The 11,674-nt window shown below is 44.5% G+C and overlaps 4 protein-coding genes and 1 pseudogene across 5 annotated transcripts; 3 read left to right on the top strand and 2 right to left on the bottom strand.

Annotated features, from left to right (window-relative positions):
* The first annotated feature begins 5 nt into the window (after positions 1-5).
* LALA0_S06e08658g lies at positions 6-386 on the top strand (annotated as a pseudogene). The gene is given in 2 exon segments: positions 6-146; positions 150-386. Coding segments are annotated over 2 exon segments (378 nt in total).
* Positions 387-4,700: 4,314 nt separating this feature from the next.
* Positions 4,701-6,158, top strand: HXK2 (LALA0S06e08636g1_1; the record flags this gene model as incomplete). The annotated part of the gene is made up of 1 exon (XM_022772079.1): positions 4,701-6,158. One exon carries the CDS (start codon positions 4,701-4,703, stop codon positions 6,156-6,158), a length of 1,458 nt encoding a protein of 485 aa, XP_022629218.1.
* A 234-nt stretch (positions 6,159-6,392) lies between these two features.
* RPN12 (LALA0S06e08614g1_1) lies at positions 6,393-7,190 on the bottom strand (the record flags this gene model as incomplete). The annotated part of the gene is made up of 1 exon (XM_022772078.1): positions 6,393-7,190. One exon carries the CDS (start codon positions 7,188-7,190, stop codon positions 6,393-6,395), a length of 798 nt encoding a protein of 265 aa, XP_022629217.1.
* A 242-nt stretch (positions 7,191-7,432) lies between these two features.
* Positions 7,433-9,178, bottom strand: RTG2 (LALA0S06e08592g1_1; the record flags this gene model as incomplete). The annotated part of the gene is made up of 1 exon (XM_022772076.1): positions 7,433-9,178. One exon carries the CDS (start codon positions 9,176-9,178, stop codon positions 7,433-7,435), a length of 1,746 nt encoding a protein of 581 aa, XP_022629216.1.
* A 1,048-nt stretch (positions 9,179-10,226) lies between these two features.
* On the top strand, positions 10,227-11,324 carry RMR1 (LALA0S06e08570g1_1; the record flags this gene model as incomplete). The annotated part of the gene is made up of 1 exon (XM_022772075.1): positions 10,227-11,324. One exon carries the CDS (start codon positions 10,227-10,229, stop codon positions 11,322-11,324), a length of 1,098 nt encoding a protein of 365 aa, XP_022629215.1.
* Between the last annotated feature and the right edge of the window lie 350 nt (positions 11,325-11,674).

Raw genomic sequence — 11,674 nt, 5'->3', positions numbered from 1 at the left:
CGTAAAGGAGACTGTTGGAAACGGAACGTTGCCCGGTTTCAATCTCCCCTTCTGGGACGAGGTTGCGTCGGCCATTGCTGCAAGACCAGAAATCGTTACTGGGTCCTACGAGGCCTACGTCTCCGTTGACACATCCTTTTCGTCTCCANACTGGGTCCTACGAGGCCTACGTCTCCGTTGACACATCCTTTTCGTCTCCATTCTACGGTAGTTTGAGAATGTTCCCATCTGATCTACGTCCCAAGAAGGGTGTCCGGACCGGAAAAGCCACCATGATCACCGGAGTGGACACTGGAAAGTTCAATGCTATGGTAGTCAACGCTTTGGTGAGAGATTGGACTAATTTCTGCCAAACAAACACAGCACCAAGCTTAGAAAAGTTGTAGAGTGTGTGTTAAAGCGTCAACTAAGGGCTGCGAAAATCCATCTCGGTAATAGTAAGATTTATCTCTCAGAGGTCGGTTTTCTACTGGATACTGAAGAAGGGCGGCGGTAGGGCGGTTTTTGACTTACTGCGTGGTAGTTTCGACTTTGCAAGCACCAAGTGGATATCCATCATCTCACTAGCAGCGAGGGAGAGCACGGGCGTTACGTAGCGCTACAGGTTTCTGACGCAAACTCTACATACATTTCGTACACTATTCCAAAAACTTTTTTCTGCATATCGTTGCGATGCCTTTCAAGAGTGGTGTTTCTCAAGAAAGGTCTTAATAAAATCCCAGCAGTCGTGTTCATACGTTATTTTGAGATGGGTGTGGTTGAGTCAGAGAAGGCGAAACAATCGCAACTAGCACATTCTTATCAATTAAGAGCGCTAGCGATCAATTGTGCCGATAAGCGGCTATTTGTACAGTTTAATAATCGAGAGCGGAAGCGATCAGGTGTGATGACTACTGGCATGCTTGAGGAACGAAGTTTTATGCCCTGAAATTTAAAAAAAATGGTGATAGCACAATCAAATAAGTTGAAAGCGGTAGCGATGAATTGTGATCACTTTTAGTGTACTCAAACTACTGAGTTTAGTGCTCTTAAGATGGCTATAAGAAAGTTTGGTGCTCTCAATTAAGTTCGACAACAGAACGCCAGCAGCTTTGAATATCGTCAACATTTCGATGTGTTGTGGTCGTCTATGTGAGCTTGGCAAACAGTTTGTTTTTCGATGGCTTATAGCTGGGTCTGAGACATAGCAACATGTGATTTTCACAATTGATCAGAGATGCTCTCAATTGTTCAGTGCCCCTAGTAGCCATATGTGATCTTTGCAATCGATCTCTGGCGCTCATAGCTGTTCAACTTAACTAGAATCTATATGCTGGAAACTCTGCCTGCCTAGCTTCAAGACAATTTCATACACGGGACACGATTCCAGTGACAGAAGTTACGAAATAGTCAAGAGCCTGGCACCATTACAAGTTGCCGCTAATCTCACGGTAAGGATGTTTTACAGCGAGTGGATTCACTCGTTATTGATTGTATTACCTTTATAGCAGTCCATTGATGTGATTGCGCCCGGAATACTTGAGAATTTTGACATCCTTCAGGGACGTTTGTTCAGCTACAGACTCACCTGGTTCATGGCCCATACCAGAAAAAGGTATCTCTAAACTCAATAGACCAGTAGTTTATGCCTGAAACGCATGAAGAAATCACCACGAGACGTTCATTGTGCAACTAAACTCCAGAGACAGAGTCTCAACATGGGTATAAATAGCACCCTTGGTTACAAATGATCAGAGATGCTCGAAATTGTTTGGCTTTTGCTAGCATGTGTAGTTGCTCTTCTCAATCGAGAGAGCCCGTGGTTTATTGTTCGATTTGCTAGCATGTACATCTGCTCTCACAAGACATTTGAGATGATCTATATTTTTTGGCTTCGCTGGTAGCTATCCGTGCCCTTCATAATCGATCGCTGGTACTCTTAATTGCTTAGCTCTACATAGTGTTTTGATATGACCATTGCAATCGATCGCTGCCGCACTTCATCGTTCTGCGGTGTTGTCACTATATCTGTTCTTCACAATTGATCGCTGGCGCTAGCAATCGAGATACTTTGCAAATAGCTATATCTACTTATCAAAATTGATGGGTGGCACTCCATCTGTAGGGACTCTGTCTCTGGAGTGTCGCTGTACGATGAACGTCACAAATTTGGGTGACTCTATCCATTACTGTGAGGTGTTTAGAATTATCCGCCCGTGGTTTCTTCAGCATAAATGAGATGAGCTTGTAAACTGGGTAAAACGTTCGTTCTGGGACGTCTTATGTGAAACGATTGCTGTAGGAGCTATGAGATCAATTTCAAGTGGTAACTTTCGGTGAAATCCATGTCGTTGCTGTTAGATCAGTAGTAGTTTTATATTTTCTGGATATCTTGTCAATTCTGCCGCTGTCAACGTGTCACGTGCATGTCTTTGACTTGAAGCCAGGCAGAACTAGGTACGACAAAATCTATTGAGGCTCGACTACATCGGCAGTGTTCGAGTTGTTAATCTGCTTCGTTTGCTCAATCATGATTTGCTCTAAGTGATTGGTTATGGTTATGGATTTTACTTATCTCTCCGTGTCTCTTTTGACTACGAGTTTGGTACATTTGGTTTGACCAAACCACGGATATTTAAACGATTTTTGGAGCAACAATAGCAAACAGTAGGTAATGTTCTAGACCCTAGCCATTAGTAAGGATGCTTAATAAACGTTCTGGATTGCTTGCAAATCCTGCATAGCGTTGACGTCTTGTTGCTTTATATCTTTACGATTGATTCAATTCACCTTAGCGCTTAAGATGTCATTTTAGACTAATATGTCACTTTCCGATTACGCAATTGACACTATACCATATAGTTCACCAATCCCAACAACATCTTGTTAAGAGTTAATCTGAGGTGCTCTCCATTGCTAGTATATACGAAGGTGGTTCAAATTGATCGCTGAGGGTGACAATTGGTCAACTTTGGTAGTAGGATTATCTGCTTCTTGTAATTGAGCCGGCTGCTCTCAGTTGGTCAACTTTGATAGTGTGGATGTGTGCTTCTTGTAAGGGAGCTGATAAGCCCTCAATCGGCTAACATTGGAAATAGCCAGTTCTGATTTTCACAGGTGATCGCTGACTCTCAATTGTTCTAATGTGTTTTTCGCTACATGTCGTTCTCACAATTGATCGCTGGCTCTCAGTTGTTCTACTTTGTTAGTTCTATCTGCTGGCTCCAGTTGTTCTACTTTGTTAGTTCTCTCTGCTGGCTCTCAATTGTTCTACTTTGTGAGCTTCTATCTGCCCTTCACAATTGAGAACGTCAGCTACCAATTTTTTACTCTATTTGTCACTATATGTACTCTTCTCTGACGCTCTCGATTGTTGAATTTTTCTAGAAAGTATACCCGCACCTTACAATCGATCTCTGACGCTCTCAATTGTTCCGCAATGCTAATAGTCGTTTGGAGATGCTCTCAGTTGTTCATTTGTGCTTACAATATTCTCTACTATTTGCAATGAATAACCGGGGCCTTCAATGTTCGAAAGTACTTCTAGCCATCACTGTCATTCACAATTGATCGCTGTCGCTCTCATTGTTCAATTATCTTGGTATATATGTCCACTACTCACAACTGATCGCTAACGCTGTCACTTGTTCCATTGTGCTTATTGTCATTCTTGTTCACAATCGATCGCTGACGCTCTCAATTGTTCAGCAATGCTAATAGTCGTTACTACAATTCACAATTGATCGCTGACGCTCTCAATGTTCAACTATCTTAGTATATATGTCTACTCCTCACAACTGATTGCTAACACTCTCAAGTGTTCACTTATGCCTATTGCCATCTTCAATCACAATTGATCGCTAACGCTCTCAATTGTTTTCCCCATCATTCCATTTATTTCCAGCTTTGTGTACAATCGATCGCTGACGCTCTCAATTGTACCATCACTCCACATCCTCCAACACCCTCCGCACCCTCCACCCTCCACACCCTCCCCTCACGGCTTCCCCGGGTTAATTCCCCGCGCTATTAGCATCCACCACTTTCCTTCCTACAGACAAGCCCGCTTTCCACGCCCATACACCCCTTGTTTTTCCGGTTGGTGCGTTTTGCCCTTACGTGCGCCACCGGTCTCCCCCGCTCGGATGATTTTTTTTTTTTTTTTTTTTTTTTCGTGTTGCTCTTTCCGGAACCCGGAAAAACCATTCCAATCCGGAAAAAAACCAAATCTGGGTTTTTCCTTTTGTTCCACGTTTTTCCGGCTACGTAATCAACCGATTTTTGCACACCCTACTACGGCACGCTACGGTGCCCTACATCCACTAGAGGAAGCTAGCTACTGCAATTTTTTTTTTTTTTTGGGTTAGCCATACCAGGGCAAAAATTCAATCACCTCATAATACTAGGCATGGTGTAGTAGACCCGGTGTAGTGGGCCGGTGTAGTGGGCTAGTGCAATGGGCTAGTGCGTTGTGGCAGATATACTACATTATACAAGTATATAAAGGATAGCCCGGGGAAAGTTTTGGGGAACCTTAGAATTTTGGATCTTCGTATAGGTTTTGTTTTCGTTTGAGATCCAGTGCTAGATTCATTTACATTAAGTTGTCAATAGATTGTCAATAGATTGTCAAAAGGTTGTCATTACATTGTCAATACATTGTCAAACGTTGTATAGCTCACACACCCCACTCAAACTCTCTACTCTGAAATAATTAAAAAATGGTTCGTCTAGGTCCAAAGAAACCTCCTGCCAGAAAAGGCTCCATGGCCGACGTGTCGTCCAGTCTGCTAGAACAGATCGAACGTTTCGAAGAGATTTTCACCGTCAAGGCTGACAAATTGAAGGAAGTCACCGAACACTTTGTCGGAGAACTCAACAAGGGTCTCTCCAAAAAGGGAGGAAACATTCCTATGATCCCAGGTTGGGTCATGGATTTCCCAACCGGTAAGGAACAGGGTGACTATTTGGCCATCGATCTCGGTGGCACCAACCTGCGTGTGGTGCTTGTCAAATTGGGCGGAAACCGCGATTTCGACACCACCCAGTCCAAGTTCAAATTGCCAGACCACATGCGTACCGGATCCTCCGACGCCCTTTTCTCTTTCATCGCAGACAGTCTACAGACGTTTTTGGTCGAAGAGTTCCCCAACGGTGTTTCCCAGGCTTTGCCCCTAGGCTTCACATTTTCATACCCAGCGTCCCAGGACCGCATCAACGAAGGGTTCCTACAGAGATGGACCAAGGGTTTCGACATTGAAGGTGTCGAGGGCAAAGATGTGGTGCCCATGTTGCAAGAACAACTCAAAAAACGTAATATCCCCATCGACGTTGTGGCCCTTATCAATGACACCACCGGTACTCTAGTGGCCTCCATGTACACCGACTCCGAGACCCGTATGGGATGTATCTTTGGTACCGGTGTCAACGGTGCTTACTTTGACGTTTGTGGCGGAATCGAAAAACTGCAAGGCCGTTTGGGCCCAGACCTCGACGCAGAAACGCCCATGGCCATCAACTGCGAGTACGGCTCCTTCGACAACGAACTTGTCACGCTTCCAAGAACCAAGTACGACATCTTGATCGACAAGCAATCGCCAAGACCAGGCCAGCAGAGTTTCGAGAAAATGACCTCTGGTTACTACTTGGGTGAGCTATTGCGTTTGGCTTTGATCGATTTGGCTTCTCAGGGCCTCATCTTCGAAGGCCAAGACCTATCCAAGCTCGAAAAGCCTTACGTCATGGACACTTCGTACCCAGCCAGAGTCGAGGAAGACCCCTTCGAGAATCTCGAAGACACCTTCGACATTTTCAAAAACGAATTGGGCATCGAAACCACATCTGGCGAGCGTAAGTTGATCAGACGTCTATGTGAATTGATCGGTACTAGAGCCTCCAGAATGTCGGTGTGTGGTATCGCAGCCGTTTGCAAGAAGAGAGGCTACAAGACCGCGCACGTCGCTGCCGACGGCTCCGTCTTCAACATGTACCCAGGCTTCAACGAAAGAGCCGGTGCTGGGTTGAGAGACATTTTCGACTGGGAGGAAAAGAAGAACGTAAGCGAATACCCAATCGTGATTGTTGCAGCCGAGGATGGTTCCGGTGCTGGTGCCGCCATCATTGCCGCGTTGACGCAGAAGAGACTTGCTGCCGGCAAGTCCGTTGGTGTGGTCAACTAAGGGCTGTAACTCTCCACAGCTTTTGACCCTTTCTCTTTTCTTCTCTAACGAATAATGAACTAACTCTCCTATCATGTCCCTACTGCTTAGCGCAGTCCACTATACAAAGTGATGCCACTGGCTAAAAGCAGTTGTTGTTTACCACGTTGAAAAAGTCGATTTTTATTATATACTTGATAAATACTAAAGATTTGGTATTTCCAAGTTGTGTGTGACTTGTTTGTTGTATTTATCCTATACAATGCTCTCTAAATTAATGGCGTAATCTAGAGTCTTCTCAACGATTGTGATATGCTGCTCTTTTTCTAAAGCTTCCTCCTCATCGAAAATAACATTTCCAGATACGACCTTCCAGCCCCTACTGAGCGCGAACTGTTCTGTGTCCTTTTCGCTATTGAAAAACAGTAACGCTTTGATGTTAAAAAGAGGTAGCCTCTTGTACGCCAGTTCTGTGTTGCGTCCAATTTCCTCTCTGATGGCGTCCATGAGCGTCTGTGTGAAGATATTGAACTCATCGATCTTGGACTCACCTTTCAAAAGGTCCCAAGCCCTCTGATAGGCGCCTTCCATCAACCATTTTTCCACTTTTATAGGATATGACAAAAATGCATCTTCTTCAACATTTTCCAGTCTTTTGCCCAAGAACTCTAGCTCCGAGTGGAACTTGGTCACATCGCCTTGCGACAGTAAAATCAGCAAGTAAAGACTGATCAGCTTCGACTTGTTTTCTGAATCTTCCAGTTTTGGAATGTTGCTGAAATAATATACCCTTAGCTGTGAAAAAAAGTTCTGGAATGACTCAAAGTCTCTGTTTCTCAAACTACAAAGTGCCCCGATCTCTAGTATTCTCCGTGCACTTTCTAAATCATTCAAATAGCCATCATTGCTCCGTGCCTTGCCCAAATCTGGTACCAGTAGATTCGTCTTGATCAACTCGATCTTTATGGGCGTTAGAAGCTTTTGGCAACTCCTGTTGTCGCCACTAACAAACGCGGCATTCAAGCCCTTTACAAGATCCACAAGCGAACTCATTGACTGGCCTTAGTTCTCAGGTAACGAAATGGTTGGTCTGTAGACTTCTTCCAAGCTAGCTTCACAGAAGTTATAGTTGTAGAGTAAAGGCGGTCGTCTCTAAGTGGCAAATGCCACTACTGGGATTAAAGATCGTTTCGTACGTACATATGCTCGGTCCACCCGTGAACGATAAGTTGCATAGGATGTAGGCGAAGGGTATGGTCAGTATAGATTGTATGCTGAGTTTTATCAAATATCGATCAATTATCTTCGTAGAACTGGACTCCAATTTTGACCTTTTCGGAGCTTCCGCGCGAAAGTTTACGAATTTTCTTCTGTAGCGTAATGATTCTGGCCCTTACAGAAGCACTTGTCTTGAGATCATCTTTGCTGATGCGAACAATGACCTCGAATTCTCTGCGCCTGGGGGGCGCCGCGTTGGTTTTCTCGTCAATAACCACATTTTGCAAGTCTTTCTCCACGTTAACCTTCTGTTCAATATTAAAGTTGAACAATCCGTCCCGAATGTTCCCACCCGGATGAACACCGCATATGACAAACATAATCGTGCCTATGTATTGCGTCCACCAAACAACTCGTTCTTCTTCAACTTTGTTGCCGTCTCGAAGAACGACATCTTGCAACAGCAGTTTATGCTCGGTTTCTTGTTCCGGAATATCACCTCCCCATCGGTTGCAGAGGGCGATTCCAATCAATGCTCTGGCCCGATGCGAGAGACCGTGGCACCCTGCAATTATACCGGTGGTTGCGACATGCAGCGCCGCCGTGGGCTGCAGTTCCTTGGGATAGGAAGCATGAACGAAGGCCAGGTTGCACAATGCAGGCGCTATTCTTGAGTACACGATCCGGGGCACTTCATTTTCTGGAATAGCTGCTCTAAGAAGTTCGAGATACTTGGGGGCCAGTAGAGGAGCGTAAGGTCTCGTGGCAACCAGCAACGGATCCTGTGCTCTGACCTCCCGCGGCAAGATAGAATACAACGTACCTTCTCTTACACCCCCTTCGCTGAAATGAACTGTTTTCACAGACGGTAGAGACTCAAATGCTGCGCTCATTAGCAAACCTACTGCTGGTAATTGCAATGCTCTCCTCTCAGACACCTTGAAGATTTTCTTGGATTTGGGCACGCTGCCTTTCAAGAACAGATAGTCTGCCATGCTTGAGAATTCCTCAAAAGAACAGGAGAAGCCGTTAATGATGGTTTGAATGGGATATTCTTTGATTTTTGAGAGCAACAAATGACCCATGCCTCTAAGGCCACCACCACATGTGAAAAGGTCAAACCCTCCGTTTTCTTCAGCCTCCCGCAGCATTTCCTGTGGTATGTCTATCTTGGATACGGCATCTTCGTAAGCCTTTCTGATCTCCAGAAACAAATCTCGCTTATCCTCTTGCTTCATTCTCCTTGAAAGGGCACCAGCGCCATAAGGTAATGAAACTGGTGTTGCTGACATCTTGATTTCCCCATCTACGCACCTTATCCATGAGAGCTGAGTGCTACCGCCTCCCAAGTCCATGTAAAGCCCGGAGACGAAATTGAATGAAGATATCACTCCATATGCGCCAATTTTACCCTCTTCCTCCTTGCTTAGCAATTCCACGTCCCATTCCGTTGATTCAAAAACTGCGTTGATGAAATCGCTAGAGTTGATGGCTTCTCTCGTTGCTTCTGTAGCTACCACCCGCACGCCTGTTTCGGGTACCCCAAAGTCATCACATATTAATTTAAATCTCTTCATGGCAGCGCTCACTTCTTTGATTGTATCCTCGGGGATTGGTGCCTTCTCAAGAGAATTTGCAGCGTACTGCACCTCAAACAATGAAATGTTGACTCTGTCTTTGAACACACATGGCATAATCCTTGCATGATGAGAGGCCTTTGATGATATGCTGAAACGGATACCATTCGAACCGATATCAACGACACCACAAAGATTGCGCGATACAACCTCGGTTTCACTATCACTGTCTGAAATTGCTGACATCGGATGCTGGCTCTTTGCCTGTAGGTATGACTTATACTCAGTTCTGTTCTGGTAGGGTGCTGATGTTTAAAGGTAGCTGAAGTAGACTGAAATCTCGAAAAATTTTGGTGATCACGTTTTAAGATCTGTGGTGCCATTTGATCAAGGGAGGCCTACGAGTAGGAAATGCTCGGCTTGCCAACAGATCGATAGATTTGAAAGTAGAGCCAGGTAGACCTTACTGTATTTCAGTTTTGTTCAGGGTTTAAAGTGTTTTCGGGAACAGATGAATCTCACTCCGATGCGTTACATGTGACGTTCTTGAGATAAGGACCTTGACATTTACGTTCCAGCGAGTTGCGTTTTAGCTCGTTGCCTAAACTCAAGGGATCGTAAATACGAGCGTCATTCTTGTAGTGAGACAATATTCGGCTCGAGGAGAAGTCATTACGAATTCTGACTGCCGCCCTTTAAGCGGACGCTAAAACCAAAAAAGGGAAATTTTAGCGCTGGACGTAGACCCCCGATGTTGAACGTAGGCTTGAAGCAGTTTGTGCTGAGCAGCGAAGGTTTTAAGTGGTTTCAATAGGGAACTTCCCTCTCCATTTTGTCGTCCAAGAGTTCTTCCTGAGTTGTATATCTTTCTTGCAATTAATGCGCGGTATGTAGCGGCGAATAGGACAGACGTGGACTTGTTCGAATGGAAAAATAGAATGCAGTCAATTTGCACCCTATATGTGATTTTCGTAACAATTTTTAGGTCTCCGTAGCATCCATAAAGTCATTGATCTGGTTACAAGGTTACTACCTTAATTGAAAACAGTCAAAAGCTATTAGCACACAAGCGCGTTGCATTTCTCAATCTCAGAGTTAAGCTCAATTTATGCCGTACATAAACGTTTTGAGAAGCTTCTAGTAATGTAAAAATCACTCCTTACTCCAGCTTTAGGGTTTTTCTACAATGATAGCGTCAAAACTAAATTATACTACTTTACTCTAATTAATTAAATATGGAACAGGAAAGTTGCCTCAAGGTAAGCTGCAGTTGTCAAAACTAAAGCCGGTAAAGATGAATGAAGCTTCTCCTGATGCGCCAGTACAGGCTCAAAGTACTTCTGCCAGTCTTCCAACTGTGGAAAGCCTTTCAAAAGAGGTCAGTTTAGATGTCAAAGCACCCAATTCTGAAGAAACAAACGCCGAACCAGAAGCATCTGAAAAACCCGAGGATGGTGCTTCTAACGAAGTCGAGGAACCAATAAAAGAGGACGAAACCACCTTCAACTTGGAAGATGTGAGAGTTCCAGAGACGGATGTTACTGTCGGTGATGACAAAGGCCTTCAAGAGAAAACTAATCATGTTAGCCAACCGGATGATAGAAACGAAGGGGATGGCGATAACGACTCAATAATTGATATAGTGTCTGAAAGTGAGGTAAATGAAGCTGCGAAACAACTGTTGAGCGCAAAAGCTCCCCAGATAAGGGTCAATTACAAGGATGGAGATTTCCTACTGCTAGGGGAGTACGATGGAGACAACGCTGGAGAATGGGACAGTAGTAAAATAATATGCAAGGATTCAGCTGATTTACATCGTGGCTGTCACATCGTATTTGGTCGACTGCGATTATTTTTACAGAATACCAATCGTCCACTAGATTTGTTGTCACGGGAGTTGCAAATGGAGTTCCCTGACTTGGATTTAACCCTCGAAGAAGACAACATGTACAACAAGGACATCACTATCAATGACATCGTGTCGATGTTTAAGATTCTCAAGGACAATTCTATCAAAAAGTGTGAGCCAAATGTACCCACGATTATCACCGTAAATGTGAGCACAAAGTCGCGATTTGTGTCGCGCTACAATTCCCTGGTGGAAATGTTGACCGGTGAAGCTACTTTTTCCAACATTCGGGTCTTCAGCAACGATGAAAGTCACCCAGTTCTGCTGGACGACGGCGAGCAGCCTGAAAGCAAAGAAACGGAGGTGATTGTGATGTCCTCTGACGACGAAAAGGACGGGGAGAATGGGGTCCAAGAGCAACCTGCCGAGATAGGTCCTCCACCTGTGGGGCAACCTGTGGTCGAGGACCTCAGTCCGAACTCTCTCGATGCTGATTCACCAGGTGCTCTCAAACGGAAAAGAGATGTGGAAGAAAGACACTGATGTATGTCCCTATCTCGTTGTAATAGTGTTATACATAGTTGGGTGTGAGTTAGATTAGTCAAGGATTCTGCTCAATGTTACAGTATGTCAAATGGATTTCTATGACGTGACGGAAGAGACCGAGTCATAATTGACATGACAATTTATCCAAAACTGCCTCCGCACTGCTTCAAAAGAGAAAGCTTCCTTGATATGTCAGATAGCCTTAAATCTCAACCTGTTGCAGTTAGACCGGAATCTCTTACACTGTTTCTCGAATATTGATGCTACTTTCAACATAACCAAAGTCTACAGTTTACAAGCACTTGAAGAGGTCCTTGGTGCTCATTGAATCTTCAAGGCCTGAAAGA

The sequence above is a fragment of the Lachancea lanzarotensis genome, scaffold LALA0S06 (genome assembly GCF_000938715.1).
Source record: "Lachancea lanzarotensis genome assembly LALA0, scaffold LALA0S06, whole genome shotgun sequence".
In the NCBI taxonomy this organism is placed as follows: Eukaryota; Fungi; Ascomycota; class Saccharomycetes; order Saccharomycetales; family Saccharomycetaceae; genus Lachancea; species Lachancea lanzarotensis.
The sequence above is the reverse complement of the archived record's forward strand: the minus strand, read 5'-3'. Positions and strand labels throughout refer to the sequence as shown.